General features: G+C 41.3%; 1 protein-coding gene across 2 annotated transcripts; it reads right to left on the bottom strand.

Annotated features, from left to right (window-relative positions):
- Nucleotides 1-843: 843 nt before the first annotated feature.
- Rlim (ring finger protein, LIM domain interacting) lies at nucleotides 844-22374 on the bottom strand. Of its 2 annotated transcripts, none has more exons than XM_042668684.1 (5): nucleotides 22193-22374; nucleotides 20003-20055; nucleotides 7732-7924; nucleotides 5420-5503; nucleotides 844-3582 (listed from the first exon to the last, which is right to left on the bottom strand). In XM_042668684.1, exons 3-5 carry the CDS (start codon nucleotides 7898-7900, stop codon nucleotides 2003-2005), a joined length of 1833 nt encoding a protein of 610 aa, XP_042524618.1. In that variant the 5' UTR covers nucleotides 7901-7924; nucleotides 20003-20055; nucleotides 22193-22374; the 3' UTR covers nucleotides 844-2002. The 2 variants fall into 2 exon arrangements, with proteins under 2 accessions (XP_042524618.1, XP_042524617.1); XM_042668683.1 differs by having other exon boundaries at nucleotides 20003-20060.
- Between the last annotated feature and the right edge of the window lie 257 nt (nucleotides 22375-22631).

A 22631-nucleotide genomic window follows, 5' to 3' on the forward strand; every position in this document is an offset into this window, starting at 1 on the left:
GCTTATATTAAAAAAAAATAAGTGAAGCTTTGGACATTATTTCCTTGCAAGAGCAGTACATATCCTTAGTAAACAACTACCATATTTACAAGTCAAATCTCCTTGATACTTAGGTAGGACTGAAAGCTAGAAAATATGAAAGAATGAGCTTTGAAATAATCTTTATAGCTACGGTGATAACAGTGACAATAGCCAGATAATTGCTAGAGCAGACTTGTTTTAGTGTGTAGAATATTTGACTACTACTGGGTAGTTAGCTCTTTTGGTTAAAGGCCTGGGATGAGTTCAATCCCTCTTCTGACCTGTTGTTAGCATTTCCCATAAAAACAAGTATCTGCTCCACATCCAGACTAATCCTGAACCCAACTAGCCTCAAAAGAGAAATTAGGCAAGAGAACCTGGGTTACTGTGAATGCATTCTTATTACTAAGGAAACAAAGTGCATGTCCATAGACGGTCTTATTAGCAGTCTCATCTTCATATATGGGCAGCACAATTAAACTTGAAATTTCAACTAATCCAATATGGTTCATTTTCAACAAAGTTTTGTCCTTAAAAAATTTCCTTACTGAGTTATCTCTAAACATCCCTTCTCAACAGGTCTTTAGTTAGATCTGTGCTAGAGAGATAGTAATGAAATATTAACAAGTGTGCACTAGTACCTTGCACTATAAATCCTGAAAAGCAAATCTGAGGCTTAACTATTAGCACACAAATCTATCTGTACCAACTGCAATTCTTAGGTTAAAAGTGACTTCTTGTCTCTTTTCTGAACCTTTTTTCTGAGGACCAACCTTGTAAAAAACATCACCTTGTGCCAGGTGTTAGTGGTTCATTTTTCTTAAACCAAAGAAAGTGCTGCCAAATATACTAATGTTCTGCCTCATCTACTCAAGAATACTAGGTTCAAGCTGCTACTGCTCTCACCATAAGAAACCAGTACATGTATGTATTAAGGTCTTCATGAAAATTTTTTCAGAGCAGTTTTCTCTATTCCCATCTTTCACTTCCTGCCTAAATCCAAGTTAAATTATATGCTTTCCATTGGTCTTTAATGCAGTTTGATTCTGCAAAATCCTTCCTTTTCCATGTCACAGTAGCTGTTCACATATATTATAGATATGTTCTGCTCTTGACATCTACACACTTACAAAAGCAGCTTTGTACTTTGTTTGGTGTGTTTTGTTTTGACTATGGTGGCTCACAAAAAGCAGTTTCCTCATTTCTAAGCATGGTACTTTACAATTTTTAATGCATTAATATAACAGTGCATTGGAAAAGTACTGAGCCTCTACAAAATAGCTTTACATATTTTTAAACAAATGAATGTGATTTTTTTCACTTACACAAGCATAAGCTTTTTAATATTTCCACAAGATAAATATATCAATTAAACTATAAGTCATTCTACAGTGTGCCACAGTGATGGGCTTAGGACAGTTATACACTTACAAGATCCTAACTTTAGTGTTATTTACACTGATGTGTCCAGCATCACCTAATCTGAAAGGTGAACAAATAATATTCAGAATGTGACTTTACTTAAGTGTCAACTAATAGCTGGGAATGGCATAGCTGTAAGTAACTGATTATGAAACACATACTGTAACTTAGCCTTCACCAGGAATTTTCTTTGCTTCTCTATGATGTGGCAATCTGTAAAATAGCAACATGAAACAGATGGGTGCCATTGCTAAAGTAGACCTTTTAAGATAACAAAGGAAGAACTTATAAGTGTACATAACTAAATTATCAGTAACAGAAACTATCAAACCATCTGATATTGAAATCAAACTTTTAGGCCCTAAAACATTGCCTTTTAAACATTTTCTTTTATTCTATAAGAAACATTTGAGAACGGACAAGGTTTCTTTAGAAAGCAATGACTGAACTCAGGTTGTCACTTTACATTGAAGCACCACTCAAAAAAGTGGACAAAAAGCAAGCAAGTCCGGTTTGCCCATCACTATTCCAGCCACACAGCTTAGAGTTCAGATCTTAATTACACAACACTTTCTCTGTTGCCAGAAGCTAAGACTGCTCTGCGACAAATAGGGCAGGTAGAATTCTCAGATAACCAGCGATCGATGCAGTGGACATGATACTCATGGGAACAAGGTAGTTTACGAAGTTTGTTGCCTTCTGTATATTCTGTAATGCAAACACTACATGTTTTTAATGCATCATTTTCACCAAAACTTCTCATTGCCAAGTTGTCAATTTGTTCTTTGGTGAGTCCTCTAGGTTGGTCATCATCATCCTCATTTAGGAGGAAAAACTGAGCCAGGCTAAGGAAGGGAAGAGAACCACTTTCGTCAAATGTAACTGGAGCCCTATGTCGACCCTCTCGTCTGGCACCTGATGAGCTTCCTTCAACACTGCCTTCAAATACCTCTGAGCTAGTTTCTGAACTCTCTCCATTGGAACTGGAACTAGGACTGGAACTGGAGCTTGAACTCGAACTGGAACCAGAACTGCTACCACCACCAGAGCTCCCTCTTCCATTCCGTGACTCTACCCTTTCCATATTTCGACTCGGGACTGAGGCACTAGGCTCTGAATCGCTATCACTGTACATAAAGTAGCTTAGCTCACCAAAACCCGTCATTATCTGCCTTAACATGGTCTGAATCGCAACAGATGTAGTCTCACTTAAGCCAGTATTTAAGATCCTACGAATTGGAATCCTGATGGTGCTAACGTAGGTTCTGACGCCTGCCCGCTCAGACCGTGAAAATGTGCGCCTGAAACCTCCTCGTTCACTTTCATAAGTGACAGTGTTATTTGGTGTCTGAGACCTTGACCGAGTTCTGCTGGCTATGCTATCTCTCTGACGATATTCTCCAGGACGAACTCTTCTGACTTGAAGATCAAGGACTATGGTTGGAGGCCTCTGTCCTGATCCTGTAGATTCACCACTGGTGGCTATGTCTGAAGAACCTGCCCCTTGAGAGGCATTTCTTGTTCCAGAAGTTGCAAAGAGACCTCTACTTAGTAATTCAGGTCCAGATATTTGCTGTCTCAATGTCACATGGTGCCGGGTTCTAGAACTTCCCTCAGTCTCATTTACCAAAGGATGCTCAAAAGTCTGAGATGAGATACTATGATGAGATCTTCGTGAAATTTCACTTACTGGATGCAGAGGTGACCTGCTTCTTTCAGCTCTTGCTCTGGTTCTCCTGTGGTCTGGGCTCCTGCTTCTTGCCCTCCTCTGACCTCTGGTAGGTATAACTTCAGTTAATGTTTCAGCTGAATTTCGTTCTGATCTAGACGGTCTTCCAGATGTTGACTCAGATTGTGCATTTTCCACTTGCCTTTGGCTGTTGTTTTCTGTATTTTCTCCAATAGAACGTCTTGTGGATGGCTCATTTTCATTCTCTGAGTTTTGGCTCCCATTATTACGGTTAACATTTATCTCTAAACTAAATCTGAAATCACCACTGTTTGGATTAGTCCGGCTCACTGCTCTCCAAGACTGGTTTCCTCTCTGTCCACTTCTTGTAGTATTTCCAGTTTGTCTAACTGAGTTAAGCCAGTCTATTATAGAGTCACCATTAGATACGTCATCTGAAGCTTCTCCACCTGTTTAAAACAAAGAAGGAGCAGAGGGAGAAAAAAGAACTACTAAAATTAGGACATCATATCATAGTGCTCAGAAAATATACTAAAGAACTTAAAATCTCTGAATAATTTTTACATTTATAAATCTTCTCTTTTGTGGGGAGATGCTGGTACTGAGGGCCTGGGTACTGTCCTTGAGCTTATTTGCTCAAGGCTAGCACACTGCCACTTGAACTACAGCTCCACTTTCGGCTTTTAGCTGGTTAATTGGAGTTAAGAATCTCATCAACTTTCCTGCCTGGTCTGGCTTTAAACTATGATCCATCGTCACACCTCAGCCGCCTGAGTGGCTAGGATTACAGCACACAACTGGCTCACATTTACAAATCTTTGCAAGTTATACTACATAGATTTGTGGAAAAGCTAATCCTAGAGAAATTTAGGGAACTAATTTGTTTTTAGAAGCATTCTCAAGAGAAGTCTATTTTCAGTACTTCATGATAATGTAGGCTAGCAGACACTATGGGACTGACAGACTAACAACTTTTTCCATCCACTGTTAAAATACTAAATGTAATCAAACTATACTAGTTAAGGCAGTGATAGTATATTTTGGTTCCAGTAAACTTTTTACTCCAATAACATTATTTCTGCCTTTAATAACACCTGAGATATATTTTAAAAGGAAAGAATAGTGTAGCCATAGCAAAAATATAAACAAGGTCAATTATCAGAATTTGTCAACCATTAAAATTTTAAGTTGACATAAACCTGTAGATCAACACCTTTAACACAGCATATATAATGGCATGTTCAAGGGCCAAACTACTGCCATAGCTCTCAAGTTCTACAGTAGGGTTTCTCAGCAGTAGTACTACTGATATTTTGAGCCAATTAATTCTGGGGCTGTGCTGTGCAATACAGGATATCAGGATGTTTGGTGCCATACATGCTATCTACCTGCTAGATGCTAGTAGGAAACCCTTAGTTGTGTCAACCAAAAATGTCTCCAGATATTGCCAATGCTCCCAAGAGGAACAAAATTATACCCTATTGAGACAAACAATGGCAGCATTTCTCTGCTAGTGAGGAAATTACATATTAATAAATAAGAAATTAAGTAGAAGGAAATTTTAATGAAGGTGGAAAACCAAGCAGGGGAAAATCACATTAAAGCAAGGCACCAGTGGTTCATGCCTATAATCATAGCTACTCAGGAGGCTGAGACCTGAGGATCTCAGTTCAAAGTCAGCCCAGGCAGGCAAGTCCATGAGAATCTTATCTCCAATTAGCCACCAGAAAACTGGAAGTGGTACTGTGGCTCAAAGTGGTAGAGCACTAGCCTTGAGCAAAAAGCTCATGTACAGCACCCAGGCTCAGAGTTCAAGCCTCACGACTGACAAAAAAAAATCCACAATTAGGGCTGGGAATGTGGCTTAGAGGTAGAGTGCTTGCCTAGTATGCATGAAGCCCTAGGTTCAATTCCTCAGTACCATATCACAGAAAAAGCCACAAGTGGTAGTGTGGCTCAAGTGGTAGAGTGCTAGCCTTGAGTAAAAGAAGCTCAGGGACAGTGCCCAGGCACTGAGTTCAAGCCACAGGATTGGCAAAAAAGAATCCACATTTAAATAGGCCATTTCTCTGTGTCAACACAAAAAACTACTGTAAGGCAGAAAAAGCATGCTGACATTCTCACTATATATCCCAAATATCAAGAAAATACCACTTTTCTTTTTTATGAACAGTTTACTTAGCACCAAATTAATTTGTGGCATTTCTGGATAATGTTTGGCTGACACTCACTACTACGAAATTCCTATCATTCCATCTTACACCCACCATCCAAAGCAAAGTATACCTCTATTTTCATCTGAGTTTTGAGGAGGTGGACCCTCTTTAATTTGTTGTAGTCTTCTCAGCAACTCTTCTTCAGTACTTTCACCTGGAAGTTTAACAATGTTTGCCATTTTAAAAAGGAAAACCAGTGATTTTTTTTTCTCTTCATGTACCAAACTATGTAGTCCAGGCTGGCCTATAACTCAAGATCCTCCTGCCTCAGGCTCAGGAGTGCTGAGATCACAGGTATACACTGCTATGATTTATAACAAACACTATAGGGTAAAGATGAGATTAGAAGAGTGGCAAATACTTCATCAGTGACCTGCAGTGGTCTCACACATAATAAGAAAAAAAATGTTATGTCTGAAAAATAGCTAATGGTAAAAATTCTAAAAACTATAAAAAGAAAACTAGTGATTCTTAACTCAGATTTTAAGAACTAAGGAGTGAATAGAAACCTGTGTAATTTTCATTTGCACTTAGCCAGGCACCGGTGGCTCACATCTAATCCTAGAAACTCAGGAGGCTGAGATCTGAGGATCACATTTCAAAGCCAGCCCGGGCAGGAAATCTCCAATAAACCACCAAAAAATGAAGTGGCACTGTAGCTCAAGTGGTAAGAGCACTAGCCTTGAGCTGAAGAGCTGAGGAACAGCACCCAGGCCTAGATTTAGTCCCAAGACTGACCTCCCCCCCAAAATTGCACTTATGCCAACATCTTTCCAAGGGATGAAGGTATGGCTTACTGGTAAAAGTTAGCATGTGTAAGATCCTGGGTCAAGTTGGGTGCTGGTGGTTCAGGCCTATAATCCTGACTACTCAGGAGCTGAGATTTGAGGATGGAGGTTCAAAGCCAGCCCAGGCAGGAAAAGTCCCTGAGACTTATTTCCACCAGAAAACCAGAAGTAGAGCTGTGGCACAAAGTAGTACAGTGCTAGACTTAAGCAGAAAAGCTCAGGGACAGCTCTTAGGCCCTGAGTTCAAGCCCCATGACTGACAAAAAAAAAATAAAGATCCTGGGTTGTTAAATCTCCAACATTAAAACAAATGTTTCTTGCTTACTAAGTACTTTTGCATACAATATCTAATTTTTTCAAACTGTTGCCTACTTTTAACCCTTAAATCCTCCTGCCTTAATCTCCCAAGTAACTGGGAATGCCTGGCTTTGTTTTTCATTTTTAAATAAGGAAACTCAGTGACTGACTTGTCAGAAGCTACACTGAGTAATAGCCAGGCCAGAACTCCAACTTAAGCATTCTGATTGAAATCAGGTCTATTGGCTCAAAATGTACTTCCTGGGCTGAGAAGGTGGCTCAGTGGTAGAGTGCTTGCCTTGCATGCATGAAGCCCTGGGTTTGATTCCTCAGGACCACATAAGCAGAAAAAGCCAGAAGTGGTGCTGTGGCTCAAGTGGCAGAGTGCTAGCCTTGAGCTGAATAGCTGAGGGACAGCACCCAGGTCCTGAGTTCAGGTTCAGGACCAACAAAAATAAATAAATAAATAAATAAAGTGCTTCCTTTAAAATCACACTAAAATTTTAGCTTTGAAAATATATGTAATCACCTGAAAGTTATACAAATCCACTAGAAATGAGATGGCAGACAACATATGCTGTTTTAACTAGAATCAAACGAGACTTAAAAGGGTAAAGCTAAGCACTAAGTTCTGATTGTCATCATACCCCTGACTAACTCTGGCGGATTATTATTGGGACATAATCAGAGAAGCAGAGATGACAAAAACGGTTGAAGTATGTACTAGGAGCTAAAGTTCTCATTTGTTATTCCACACTTGGATTCATGTATAGTTAAGTTAAAGCTAATTAAGAACCAAGTGACTAAGCCGGGCGCTGGTGGCTCACGCCTGTAATCCTAGCTACTCAGGAGGCTGAGATCTGAGAATCGCGGTTCAAAGCCAGCCCGGGCAGGAGAGACCGTGAGACTCCTATCTCCAATAAACCACCAGAAAACCGGAAGTGGCGCTGTAGCTCAAGTGGTAGAGCGCTCGCCTTGAGCTGAAGAGCTGAGGGACAGCGCCCAGGCCCAGAGTTCAAGCCCCACGGCCGACAAAAAAAAAAATAGAACCAAGTGACTATTCAGCTCCATTCTTCTTGTGTATGTCACTCAAAACTTGTAACAAAATTAACTTTAAGATCTGTCTGATATAGAATAATTTCACATGATTAAACTCAAGTAAAAGTACAGCAGTACTGTTCGACATTTTCTTGCATTTGTCATATTTTATAATAACTGAAGAAACATTTTTAAAACAGACTAAAGTATTAAAAACATCTATTTACATATGTAAATCCTTAAATTACATGTAGCATACCTGGAGTGCCTAGTAAATTATTATCTCTCATAAGCCTATAATCTTCTTCACTAAGATTATTTACAAATTGATAGAAAGCTTCTTCCCGATCCAAGCGGTCCATTTGACTTCTGCGCTGTGCTGCAGACTGGTCACCACTTCCTTTATCGTTAGAATCTGAGTTTTCCATCTTGATGAACAAGTGGAAAATTACCTAAAAGAAGAGAGGAGACTAATCTTGAAAACAGAGATCATGAGGTGTTCTATTTAACAGTGTGAAGTATGTGAAAATCCAGAGATCAGGTGGAGACATGGATCTTAAACCTGAAATAAACAAAATTCCAGAAAGCATGGCTATATTAGGAAAAAAAAAAGAGTGGCACACTATAGCCGTTGGTCCAAATCCAGCAATGTTTGTTATTCTCTTTATAATCTAGGAATGCTTTTATATTTTGGGGGCAATTGCTAAGTTCTGAACCGAGGGTCTTGCATGAATGGGTTCTTTTATTTTCCTGTATTTTCAGCTTCTGGATTCTTTTCCCTTCTTGGTTTTTGGGTTGATTTTTTTTTGTTGTTTTTTTTTGAGGCAAAGTCTCATTAGGTAATCCAGGCATGACTTCAAACTAGTCTTCCAATTACTGGATTACAGTTGTGTGCTATGCCTAGTTTTATGTTGTTTTGTTTTGGTGCCAGTCCTGAGGCTTGAATTCAGGGCCTGGGTGCTGTCCTTCGGGTTTTTTGCTCAAGGCTAGCGTTCTACCACTTGAACCCTCTTACAGTAGTTTAATGGAGACAAGAATCTCAGACTGGGGCTGGGAAGGTAGCTCAGTGGTAGAGTGCTTGCCTTGCGTGCATGAGACCCTGGGTTCGATTCCTCAGCACCACATAAGCAGAAAAAGCTGGAAGTGGTGCTGTGGTTCAAGTGCTGGAGCGCTAGCCTTGAGCTGAAGAGCTGAGGGACAGTGTCCAGGCCCAGAGTTCAGGCCCCACGACTGACAAAAAAATTAAAAAGAATCACAGACTTTCCTGCTCAGGCTGGCTTTGAAGCTCATCTCAGCCTCCTGAGTACCCAGAACAACTGACATTGAGTCCTGGCACTGGTCTGACTTTTTAAAAGGTGAAAAAGAGAGTATTTTGTGAGAAGTAAAAAATAAATATGACTACCAAGAGAGCTGGGCAGAAAAGTCCCCATGAGACTCTTATCTTCAATTAACCACTCAATTAACCACTCAAAAACCAGAAGTAGAGCTGTGGCTCAAAGAGGTAGAGCACTAGCCTTGAGCAGAAGAGCTCAGAGACAGTGCTCAGGCCCCGAGTTCAACCCTTACAACTAAGAAAAAAAATTATATGACTCTGAACATTCAAAATACTATTTAGTGAAATGAATTCCAAGAAATGGAAAAATGGTTTTTTTGGTAATTGTTGATGGTGATAGAGGCAGCATTTGTTTTTGCTAAGGGTTTTTGTTTTGGGGGGCGGAGCAAAGAGAGAACACAGAAAGCGGGGGAAACAAATGCAATCATGCTATTCAGTATTAAATGACCTGTGTGCAGGAGGGTAAAATGGGAAAAGCATAGGAAGGGGTGGAATGCACTTATTACTTGATTTATGAAATGGTAACCCCTCTGTGTTATCACCTTAACAATTATAAAATTATATTTTAAAAACTGGTTCTTGCCGGGCACCAGTGGCACACACCTGTAATCCTAGCTACTCAGGAGGCTGAGATCTGAGGATGGTGGTTCAAAGCCAGCCCGGGCAAGAAGTCCGTGAAACTCTTATCTCCAATAAACCACCAGAAAACCAGAAGTGGTGCTGTGGCTCAAGTGGTAGAGCACTTGCCTTGAGCTGAAGAGCTGAGGGACAGACAGCACCCAGACCCAGAGTTCAAGCCCCACAACCGACACAAAAAAGTCTGAATAACACTGTCAAGAAGAAAAATACAAATAATATAATACACAATAATTTTGCATTTAAAGCAGCTTCACTGGAAAAAATTTTTAATGGCCAGGTTTGGTAGGCCACACCTGTAAATATAACACTTGGAGGCTGAAGCAGAAGAATCATGAGTTGAAAGCCAGATGAGCTATATAGTTAGACCTGGACTCCAAAAAGGTGAGGAATAAGAGGGAGGGGTGAAAGAATTCTTTCTTCTGACCATTAATCTTCAAGATTTACTCTTAGCCAGGCACCGGTGGCTCATACCTGTAATCCTAGCTACTCAAGAGGCTGAGATATGAGGAACGCAGTTCAAAGCCAGGCCAGGCAGGAAAGTCCATGAGATTCATCTCCCATTAACTCCCAGAAAACCAGAAGTTACACTGTGGCTCAAGTGGTAGAGTGCTAGCCTTGAGCTGAAGAGCTCAGGGACAGCACCTAGGCCCAGAGTTCAAGTCCCATGACTGACAAAAAAAATTACTGTTGACCATTTAGAATGTCTATACATAAAGTGAAAGATAAAACATAACCTGTATTCAAAACTCTCCCTGGGAGTGTGACTCAAGTAGTAGAGTGCCTACCTAGTAAGGCCTTGAGTTCTAACCCCAATACTGCAACACACACACACACACACACACACACACACACACACACACACACACACACACACACACACACACACAAGGCCTTGAGTTCTAACCCCAATACTGCAACACACACACACACACACACACACACACACACACACACACACACACACACACACACACACACACACACACACACACACCTTTCCTGAACTTGTCATTCTAGTAATTTTGAACAGCTTCTACCTGGATTCCAATTGGAGCAAAAGGAAATTTTTATTAGATTTCTTGTTTTACTTACTCTTTTCTTGTGGTGAGTCCTGGGGTTTGAACTCAGGGCCTAAGCGCTGTCCCTGAACTTTTTGCTCAAAGCTAGCATGTTGCCACACACTTTTCTGCTGGTTAATTGAAGATAAAGTCTCGTGAACTTTGCTGCTCCAGTTGGTTTTAAACCACGATCTCAGATCTCACGTCTCCTGAGTAGCCAGGATTACAGATGTAAAGCATTGGTGCCCAGATTATTTATTGTTTATTTGACAGTCTTAATGGCCTCAAACTCTTGGTTCTTCCTCCTCACTCTCTCAAAATTACAGGTACACACCACTGTATGCATCTATTTTGGTTCATTTTAAGCTAAATTTTAATGAGGCATACTAATAGGCAACATGTGAACACATCCAAATTGTCCTTTGAGCTGTACAGGGTCTCACTATGTAGCCTGGATTGGCTTCATACTTGTAATCTTCCTGCCTTGGTCTCCTTAGTATACCAGGCCTCTAAAGTACTGTTACTTCCACAATAAAACACTGTTCTACTTTCCCTACCCTCTTATGGCAGAGAAAAATTAGGAAAAATATTTCCATGTTTTTCTGTAATATTTTCTCAGAAACAATTTTTTGCTAAGGTAATGACTAGCTCCCTTCAAAGCAGTTTGTTCCTCTTAGTTAGCTAACTGAGAGAAAAATCTCATTTGATACCTTACTGTTTGTTGCCCAAAGCTTGAATCCTTTTTGCCTTAATTCTACATTTCTCTTTGGCTAGTAGAAAAGGCACCCTAACATTGTAAAAAGTTATGAGGTGACCTATAGCTCCAATACCCATGGAGATTCCCACAACCAGAAGCAATTACATTTTCAAAGAAAAAGACTTTTTTTGAAAAAGCAATTTTTCTCACATTCCTTATAAACTAATCTTACTCTCATATACTCAATGAGCAATGCCAAACCGAATGGCATAAAACGAAGAAATAAATCTTAAGTTAAGAATTTTGCCTACTAGATATAATGCTACTATGAGAAAGAACATTTTAAAAGTTAAAGTGTACCAAAGATGTTAGGGAACTCTAATCTAAATAATCAAACACAGAACCTTCTCCATTTGGGTCTCCAAATTCTACTTTATTGTGAACAACACTACGAGACTGTTTAACTAGTAGAAATAAAAGGATTAAGATTATAGCTTAGTGGCAGAGCACTTACCTAGCATGTATGAGGCCCTGGGTTTCATTTATCCCTAGCACAGAAGCAGCGGGTGGGGATAAGAATCTGTACATACATCCCTGTACTACTTCAAAACCATATCATAAAAGAGAAGACCCTAAATCTACTCATTTAATTATTACAGTCACAAGTTATAGCACTGCTGTGTCTAAGTCATACACTTACACATATGATTTGCTCTAGGCATTTTTAAAAAGAAATTATTTCCATGAACTAATTATCAGTATACATTAATTCAGAGAATATAATTCCTCTTGTTTTAGTCAGTCGTGGGGTTTGAGCTCAGAGTCTGGGCCCTGTCCCTGAGCTCTTTTTGCTCAAGGCTAGGACTCTATCACTTTGAACCACAGCACCACTTCTGGTTTTCTGGTGGTTATAACTGGAGATCTCAAGGACTTTCCTGGCTCAGGCTGACTTTGAACTGAGATCCTCAGATCTCAGCCTCCTGAGTAGCTAGGATTACAGGCATGAGCCACCAGCACCCAGGATAATTCCTCTTAAATCACTTAGTTCTCTCCCTGGTTGTAAGCAATACTCATCATCCTATATTTACATAGCAGTTTTACCTATACTTCATTTGATCATTACAATAATCTCATGAGGCTGGGAAGGTGGCTCAGTGGTAGAGTGCTTGCCTTGCATGCATGACGTCCTCAACACCACATAGACAAAATAACCCGGAAGTGGTACTGTGGCTCAAGTGGTAGAGCGCTACCTTTGAGCTGAAGAGCTGAGCGACAGTGCCTAGGCCCAGAGTTCAGGCCTCCCAACTGACAAAAAAAAAAAAAGAAGTATGTTGAATCTCTAACATTTGAAATACTACTCAGAAAAATGAAATCATGTTACGTGCAGGAAAATGGATGGTACTGAAGACAATTATGCTGAACTGAAGATAAGCCAAACAAAAACCAAATGTCAGCTGGACACCAGTAGCTCACACCTGTAATCCTAGCTACTCTGAAGGCTAAGATCTGAGGATCAGAGTTAGATGCTACCCTGGGTAGGAAAAGTCTGTGAAATTCTTATCTCCACTAAACTACCAAAAAATCCAGAAGTGGTGGTGTGGCTCAAGTGGGAGGGTGCTACACTTGAGCAAAAGAAGCTCATAGACAGCACCCAACCTCTGGTTTCAAGCCCCAGGATTGGACAAAAAAGCCAAATATTGCCTGTTTTTATTTCTGAAAGCTATACCTAAAGGACATATGCACTCATGGACACACACATATCTGTGGGTGGATATATACACAGAATATGATTCTAAGTATGGGTCAGTTTAGGGGGATAAGGGATGGTAGGTGAATTATTTCAAAGTTCATGTGACTATGTATGAAGATGGCACAAGTAATCTTAAAGTGTTGTTCATGAAGGGATTAGGAGGCAGAGAAAGAAAGCAGTAGAGAAAGTTATTCTGATTAAAACTGAATACTGGAAAGGCCAGTATTTAAATCCATGCCTCCTGATTCCAATTTCAGGTAACTTTTACAGTAAAGGACACCACCTTCTGAGTATATCTCAAAACCATATACTTTAAAATACATTCCTTCAAGCTGGCCACAAATTGTAATCCTAGCTACTCAGGAGGCTGAGATCTGAGAATCCTGGTTTGAAGCCAGCCCAGGCAGGAAATTCTGTGAAATTCTTATCTCCATTAAATTACAAAACAACAACAACAACAAAAAAAAAAAAACAGAAGTGGGGCTGGGAAGTTGGCTCAGTGGTAGAGCACGTGCCTTGCATGCATGAGGCCCTGGGTTCGATTCCTCAGCACCACATAAGCAAAAAAGAAAAAAGCTGGAAGTGGCGCTGTGGCTCAAGTGGTAGAGTGCTAGCCTTGAGCTGAAGAGCTGAGGGACAGCACCCAGGCCGAGAGTTCAGGCCCCACGACCGGACCCCCCCCACCCCCCCCAAAAAAAAAACAGAAGTGGAGCTGTGGCTTATGATGTGGTTATGAGCACTGGCCTTGAGCAAAAGCTCAGGGATATAGCGTCCAGGCCCTGAGTTCAAGCCTCAGGACTAGCACAAAAAAAAATTCCTTCAGCCAGACTTTGGTGGCTCAAACCTGTAATCCTAACTACTCAGGAAAAACTGAGATCTGAGGATTACAGTTCAAAGCCAGCCTGGGCAGGAAAGTGTGACACTGTTTCCAATTAACCAAAAAGAAGTCAGAAGTAGAGCTGTGGCTCAAGTAGCAGAGCACTATCCTTGAGCAAAAAAGCTCAGGGATAGTACCCAGGCCCTGAGTTCAAGCCCTCAGCACACACATACAAAAATATCCCTTCAATTCCAATAGGATTAATTGTACTATTCAATTTATCTTGTTCAGGCCTTAAAAAAACAATACTGGAATTTGAACTTGGGGGAGAGGAGGGGAAGCTTGTGATTATGAGGTAGGCACACTACCAGTAAGCCGCACCTCCAGCCCTTCCTCTTTTCTAATTTTTTTAGGTCCCACAGGTCTCACAGACCTACCTGGGCTGGCTTCAAATTTTGATCCTCAGATCTCAGCCCCCTGAGTAACAAGGATTATAGGTGTCAACCACCAGTGCTGGGCTGCACTGTTGACTTTGAGATTAGATTTTGCTTCTCAAGTATCTGCTCAGATACTGCTCCACTTATTTTACACTTCCTGTTGTAGCTGGAATGACCAGTGCATTCCAAATCCTTTCACTGAGATGGACTCTAACATTTTGCTACCTGGGCTGGCCTGGAGCTACAATTCTCCCTATCAATCTCAGCCTCTCAACTACCTAGTAAAGGTATGAGCCTCTGGTGCCCAATTTATAAGACATCTGATTGAACATAAGATATAGGGGTTTTGCACATGCTAGACAAGCTCCCTAACATTGAACTATGCCCATCTCTCACAGAACATCTTTCACAGGCAGTATGAATCCGACTTATTTTCAAAGTAAGTCAGATTTTAAATTTTCTTTTAAGTACACCTGTCTCTTAAATAGCACATTTTATAAAGCTCCCTCTTTCCCCCAGAATACTATGTTACCAATATATCCAAATTAATTTTCAGAAATGAGAAGCCAAACTGAAAAAACTACCCCACTGTTTCAAAGAAATGTTCATCTGGTCAGCAAATTAGGGAATGCATAATTGTATCAGATAAACATAATGCTTCATAGGAAAAGCCAACAAGAAAATCAATCAAAAAGCAGGGCACTGGTGGTTCACACCTGTAATCCTAGCTTCTCAGGAGGCTGAGATCTGAGGATCGTTGTTCAAAGCCAGCCCGGGCAGGACAGTCTCTGAGACTCTTATCTCCAATAAACCACCAGAAAACCAGAAGTGGGCTGTGGCTCAAGTAGTAGAGCACTTGCCTTAAGATGAAGAGCTGAGGGACAGCAACCAGGCCCAGAGTTAAAAGCACATGACCCATAAAAGAAAAAAAAAAGAAAATCAATGAATTGTATTATAGAATCCAATACCAATTTTGTCTGAGAATAATAATTACTTTAGATTTTTATGACAAGGTCTCCCTATGTAGCCCAGGTTACTCTCTAGTTCTCTATCTTCCTGTCTCAGCACCACTAGTTCTGAGATTACAGGTGTTTGTTACCTTGAGAATTTTTTAGTATTTTGATAATTTCAATTTTTCCAAATAGTCACTATCATAATTATACGAAATACTGTTTATGACCACTGCTATAACAGTGACTTTGAACAAAGTACGATATATGCATACATGTAAATACCACAATAAAATCCCTTTGTAAAATTAATTTATGCTAATAAAAATTTTTCAGTATTCAGGGCAATGGCTCACACCTGTAATCACAGCTACTTGGGAAGAAGAGATGAGAACTGTAAAAACCAGCTCAGGCAAAAAGAAAAACCATGAAGACTACACACACTGAGCACCAGTGGCTCATGCCTGTAATCCTAGCTCTTCAGGAGGCTGAGATATGAAGATCACAGTTCAAAGCCAGTCTGGGCAGTAATGTCCGTGCCTCTTATCTCCAATTAACCAACAGAAAACCAGAAGTAGCACTGTGGCTCAAGTGGTAGAGTGCTAGTCTTGAACTGAAGAGCTCAGGGACAGTGCCCAGGCCGAGTTCAAGACCCACTACTGACCAAAAACACAGGTTATCAAGACCCCATCTCAATCAATAAGCTGAGTGTGTGATCCTAGGTAAGGAAGGCTGTAGGTAGGAAGATGATACTCTGAGGCTAAATTCAAAACAAAAATCTAAGACTCTACCCACCCCCCCAAAAAAAGCAAAAATGGCTGAGGGGGCTGGGCGCCGGTGGCTCTCGCTTGTAATCCTAGCTACTCAGGAGGCTGAGATCTGAGGATCACGGTTCAAAAAGCGTCCAGGGCAGGAAAGTCCATTAGACTTTTATCTCCAATTAATCACCAGAAAACAGGAAGTAGTACTGTGGCTCAAGTGGTAGAATGTTTGCCTTAAGCTGAAGAGCTGAGGGACAGCACCCAGGCCAAGAGTTCAAGCCTCACAACCAACCAAAGATGGCTGAGGGCATGCTCAAGTGGTAGAGCACCTACATAGCAAATACAAGTCCCAGAGTGCAAACTTTTTTTTTTGGGGGGGGGGGGAGTCGTGGGGCCTGAACTCTGGGCTTGGGCACTGTCCCTCAGTTCTTCAGCTCAAGGCTAGCGCTCTACCACTTGAGCCACAGCGCCACTTCCAGCTTTTTTCTTTTTGCTTATGTGGTGCTAAGGAATCAAACCCAGGGCCTCAGGCATGCAAGGTAAGTGCTCTACCACTGAGCCACCTTCCCAGCCCAATGAGTGCAAACTCTTGTATTCCCCAAAAAAGTAACTTGACATAGGAGTACCTGCCTAGCCAAGTGTGAGGCCCTGAGTTCAAATCCCAGTAATATCTAAAACAAAAACAAAAAAATGAAACTCACAAAGGAAGTTAAGAATAACATGATATAGACCAATAAAATGTTGGCTCCTTCGAGGACTGGGAATGTGGCTTAGTGGTAGAATGCTTGCCTGGTATACATGAAGCCCTGGGTTTGATTCCTCTGTATCACATAAGCAGAAAAGCCAGAAGTGGGGCTGTGGTTTAAGTAGTAGAATGTTAGTCTTGAACAAAAAGCTCAGGGACAGTCCCCAGGCCCTCCTGAGTTTAAGTCCAGGACTGGCAAAAAAGTTAAATCACAAAGAAGTATTAACTTTGAAATCAGAATATAAAATGTCATCATATATGTAAATACCAAAAGTGCTGCCAATTCTTCATATATAGAAGGCTTAATTAAAATTTTATTTTTGGGTCCTGTCGTGGGGCCTGAACTCTGGGCCTGGGCGCTGTCCCTCAGCTCTTCAGCTCAAGGCTAGCGCTCTACCACTTGAGCCACAGTGCCACTTCCAGTTTTTTTTTTCCTTTTTTGCTTATGTGGTGCTGAGGAATCGAACCCAGGGCCTCAGGCATGCAAGGCAAGCACTCTACCACTGAGTCACCTTCCCAGCCCCCTTAATTAAAATTTTATGAAATGTACAAAAGATGAAAAAATGGTTGATAACAAGATAAACAGGAGATTTCAACTCTATGGAAAGAGAATGAATTCTTGTGTTGACTATAACCTGGCTATGTCCATTTAGCCAATCCTTCAGTCTCCTGTGCCTCAAGATTTCCATTATAACATTACATTAACTCATTTGCAACATACCTTCCAGTCCTATGAATCAGTGATTGTAAGATAAAATCTAGGTCACAGTATAGCATCAAGTCACAAAATCAAGGTTAAGAAAAATATATGAATACCTAGAATGTAAATTTAGAAGCTGTGCTTTTCTCACCCATTTTGCATTTCTTTTGTATTAAAAGAACAAACGTGCCGACAACTGTCCTTTCTGAACCAGTTTTCCTACAGAGAAATCATGGATGCCATATATCCATGGCTTATACAGAAGAGTAATAGTTTATGCTAGTTGTACTAAAAGTTTCATTTTGGTTAATTTACGATAACTTCAGTATAAGTGATTTTTTTTGGTCAGTTGTGGGGGTCTAAACTCTGGGCCTGAGCACTGTCCCTCAGCTCTTGAGCTCAAGGCTAGCACTCTACCACTTGAGCCAAAGCGCCACTTCCAGCTTTTTTTCTGCTTATGTGGTGCTAAGGAATCGAACCCAGGACCTCACGCATGCAAGGCAAGCATTCTATCACTGAGCCACCTTCCCAGCTCAGTGTAAGTGATTTTTAAAGGGAACATTAGCCAATAAAAAACATGTCAGGCACTAATGGCTCATGCTTGTAATCCTAGCTACTCGAGGCTGAGATCTAAGGATCACGGTTCAAAGCCAACCAGGGCATGAAAAGTCCGAAGACTCATCTCCAACTAACCACCTGAAAACCATAAGTGGAGCTGTGGCTAAAAGTGGTAGAGTGCTAACCTTGAGCAAAGAAGCTCAGGGACAGTGCTCAGGTCCTGAGTTCAAGCCCCACCACTGACCAAAAAATTGTAGCTATTTTCTTTCTACAGTCAAGTGCAGAACAAAACATTTTTTCATTCCAGAAAAAAATATTATCCATATATTTGTGGCATTATGACTACTAAGATTAAGATCTTAGATTGTGACTATGAAAAATCTAGAACAAAAATGCCAAGTATGTATTTATTTCAGGGGGAAACCACAAGTTCAAAAATACATACCCCCAAATTGAGCTACCTGTGTGTGTATGCATGTGTCCATGAGTGCACATATGCATGCATCTGCTTTTCCTCCAGTCACTGCTAATGCTCTACCATTTGATAAACTCCTCTACTTGCAGCTTTTAATTAACAAGAGGTAAGAGTCTAAAGGACTTGTTTATCTGGGCTGTTTCCAAACCATGGATGCTTGGATCTCAGCTTCCTGAGTGGCTAGAAATATAAGCATTAGCCACAGGCACATAGCTTAAGAAAAACTAAAATGTATCGATATATCTTTAAAAACATAAATAACAAAAAATGAACTGCTAGCTGGTAGCTCATGCCTGTAATCCTAGCTACTCAGGAGGCTGAGATCTGAGGACTGCAGTTCAAACAAAGCCTGCCCGGGCAGGAAAGTCCGAGAGACTCTTATCTCCAATTAACCACCAGAAAACCAGAAGTGGCACTGTGGCTGAAGTAGTAGGGCGCTTACCTTGAGCTGAAGAGCTGAGGGACAGTGCCCAGGCCCAGAGTTCAAGCCCCATGACCGACAAAAAGAAAAATATGGCCTGGAACATTAAGCGTTCAATAGACGTTAGCTATGAATTCAGGTTAGCTATCCATTCCTAGTTTGACTTGAGTACTCTAGGTTTGCCTTGCTGTCCAGGAATCAATAAAGTTTCTCTTGATTTAAAGTGTCCTAGTTAGGAGCTGGGAAGGTGGCTTAATGGTAGAGTGTTTGCCTAGCATGCATAAAGCCCTGGGTTCGATTCCTTAGTACTATATACACAGAAAAGCTGCAAGTGGTGCTGTGGCACAAATGGTAGAGTGCTAGCCTTGAGCAAAAGAAGCTCAGGGATAGTGTCCAAGCCCTGAGTTCAAGCCACAGGGCTGGCAATAAAAAATAAAAATAAAAAGTGTCCTGGTTAGTGCAATCAGAATACATGGTTACCTTAACAATGGTGATGACAGTAAAGGAATTAATCATAATTACAATATTACCTATCAATTATGGCTTTTTGAAAAAAAAAATCACACAAAATGCAAGATGTTGCTATAATTCTACTGATATTTCAATTCATTTTTCACATAACTATTAAAATGTATTTTATTTATTTATACTTATGTCATTGCAATAATGATTTAAGGCAGCAAAAAAATTGTTCTATGTGTCACAAGTTTGACAAACTTCAGGTAATACTTTAAGGGTAAAGTTGACCGCAGGGCAGTAACTGGTGGCTCATGCCTGTAATCCTAGCTAGGGAGGCTAGGATCTGAGGATCATGGTTAGGCAGAAAAGTCTGAGACCCTCATCTCCACTTAACCACCAGAAAATGGCAAGTGGCGCTGTGGCTCAAATTGATGGAGTGTGAACCTTTAGCAAAGAGTTCAGGGACAGTGTCCAGGCCAGGAGTTCAAGCCCCACAACTGACAACAAAAAATAAACAGCAAAATTCACAGATAAAGCACTGATCTAGTTCCAGGTACTGACAAGTATTACCCTTTGAATGGGTACTTTGAAAAGCACCCATTCTCATCATGAAGAATTCTCAACACCATCATATTATCAATGAGCCCATTCAACCACAGGGTCTGCAAAATAGAATAAACATTTGTAAACATACATTCTACATATATCAGAAGATGCAACAAAAAATTACCTGACTGTTATGACATAGTATTGAAACACAAACTGGATTTTAGTTTCTTCACTCTGTTCTAAAAAAAAAAAAAAAAAAAAGAATCCATTAGTCTTTCTCATCTTGTATTTTCCTTTAAAACACACCTTAAAAAATACATATCCTACTTATTCTAGAAGTCACACAATTTAACTTGAAACTCAAACTAATTCAAGTTAGTAGAATATTGGGGGACACCAAGGTTAGATGGGGGACACCAAGGTTAGATGGAATCGGGATTTAGATATAAATTTCCCTTAGAAGTTGAGAGGTAAGGTGGGTGCTGGTGGCTCACGCCTGTAATTCTAGCTACTCAGGAGGCTGAGATCTGAGGATCACAGTTTAAACACGGTTTAAAGCCAGCCAGGCAAGAAAGTCTGTGAGACTCATCTCCAATTAATCACCAGGAAACTGGAAGTGCTACTGTGGCTCAAGTGGTAGAGCACTAGCCTTGAGCTGAAGAGCTGAGGGACAGCACCCAGGCCGAGTTCAAGACCCTTGACTGACAAAAAATAAGTTGAGAGGTAATCTACTTTTTATTATAAGCTTGCTTAAAATAGGCCTTCCCTTATCAGACTACTAATTATTTGCAGATTCTGACAGTCGACTTCAAGGACTTACTTTGGCACACTATATTACCCTAAGACAGTGACTAAAGCATCGTTAGAGCATCTTAGGATAAAGAATGTGACTTTTTTGTAAGAGGAGTTGTCGAAAAATCCTCTTAAAAAGGGCTTGGACTGGTCTTCCTAACAAGTATTCTCATCTTAAAAGAGTAATTTGACCAGAGAGTTGGCCTGTAATTGCCTCTGCTCTCAGAAAATGATCCAGGACTGACTGAATGAGAATATGAAGAGTTACTTTGTCAATACTAAGAGTCAAAAGATTCAAATAAATGAGAGTTTTTTTTTCTCCTCTTAAGGCAAGAGACACATAAATGATACCACGTTTCTTCCACTTTTGAAATGTCCAAAAGCATTTCGGTTAATTCTGATTCAGGAAATGGGATCGTTATTTACAGAAAGTATTAAAACTGTGGGGCCTTGAAAATTTTGAATGACAATCTGACATAAAATCCTCTTGCCCCAAAACAAACAACTACAAAAAAAAGATAACCTAAATAATCAGTTTGCTAGGCCTCAGATTCCTATACTAACCTGTGGAATAAGTATGGTGAAACTGTCCAGGGAAGGAACGTGGCTGTCTCCTCCATTTTGAAATAATCAGCATAAGGGAAAAAGGGACTGAGTATTCAGGAAGCAGAAGCCCAACCGGTTAATACTAGTTACTAAGCTATGGCGTACGTGGCAGGTACCGCCCGCACAAGACCCTTAGGCTTTTTTTTTTTTTCTTTAAGGGAGGAGGGGTTGGGTCGCTGGCCGATTGCTCGGAAATTAAGTTGAAAATAATTTGGCCCAAGTCCCACCCACCCTATCCAGGGAAAAACAACACGCAACGGCTTTTCCCTCTCTTTGCCAGGAGATCCTTCCAGTGATATCTGGGAGAAGGATACCCCAGGGTTATAGGAGCAAGGGAATAAAACCACATTTGCCTTAGATCTTCAGGGACGTTGTCATCGCAACCCCAGAGGGGGCTCCTAATTGCTAGTTCTCTATAGAGGGTTCAAAATGGGGTATGGCAAATCCTGGGTGTGTATGGGGGGGGGGGGGGATCTAAAGGCCAGAATCTGTGACTTAATTAAGAGGAGCCTGGCCCTACTTCCTCCCTTTCCCCAACCCAACCCAGATATGTAAAAATGCCAAGCGAGGAGGGAAAGCTCCCATTAAGGCAAGAGAGAAAAACCTGAGACACTATGATTCTCATGCCTGAGGCCAAAACTGGAAAAGCGCCTCCCCGAAATACTCCAGGCTCGGGTTCCATGGAGCCGCCCGCCGAGAGGAAGTGCTACCCACCTCAGTGCCCTTCTTCAGTGAGCCCCACGGCAGAAAGAGAGACCGAGAGCGAGAAAGATATAGAGAAGAGAGAGAAAAACCCAACTAAAATGGCAGCGGCGACGACGCCACCGAACCCCCCACAGAAACGGGCCTGGGGTCCGGCGGCGACATTAAGCCTCCGCCACTGAGAGCTTCAGTCGGGCCATTTTGAGGGAACCCGATCGCGGCGGCCCGTCTTTCCTCCCCCATTTCTTGGGACTCTGAGACCTTTACTTACCCGGTTTTAGGCTCACTCTCAGCTCGACCAACGCCACTCAGGCTCCTGGGCGCCTCCCCGGCAGCAGCTCTCAAGCCCGCCTCTGACAGAGTGGCTGCTGGAGACCCGCCTCTAACCCAGCGCTTGCTCTGAGGCGTAGCTTAAGCAGCCATTATCTTCCCCATTGTTACTAAGCAATGACAGGAAACGACTGCTCACAACAGGAAGTGATGATGCGGCGCTCGGCGCGGCCCCACAGCACCCCTCACAGCCTGCCAGCCAATCAGAACTGCTTTCTCCACAGGGCTCCGTGAAGAGTTTTTTTTTTTTTTAATTTTTTTCCGGAGGGGGAGGGGAACACAGGCGCCTCACGTCGGCGGGCGCGGGCGACGAGGTAGAAAAGGAAAGCTGCTGTGACGCCCACCATGTGACTAGCCCCACCCTCCCCCGCCATTTTGAA

The sequence above is a fragment of the Dipodomys spectabilis genome, unplaced genomic scaffold, assembly GCF_019054845.1.
Source record: "Dipodomys spectabilis isolate Male_0828 unplaced genomic scaffold, ASM1905484v1 ptg000468l, whole genome shotgun sequence".
Lineage (NCBI taxonomy): Eukaryota > Metazoa > Chordata > Mammalia > Rodentia > Heteromyidae > Dipodomys > Dipodomys spectabilis.

Excerpts from the sequence above, each read along its gene's own strand:
- Rlim (XM_042668684.1), bottom strand. The coding sequence starts at position 7,900 with ATGGAAAACTCAGATTCTAACGATAAAGGAAGTGGTGACCAGTCTGCA. Across the intron at positions 5,504-7,731 it reads TAATTTACTAGGCACTCCAG|GTGAAAGTACTGAAGAAGAG; the intron begins GTATGCTACATG and ends TTAAACTTCCAG. Across the intron at positions 3,583-5,419 it reads AAACTCAGATGAAAATAGAG|GTGGAGAAGCTTCAGATGAC; the intron begins GTATACTTTGCT and ends TGTTTTAAACAG.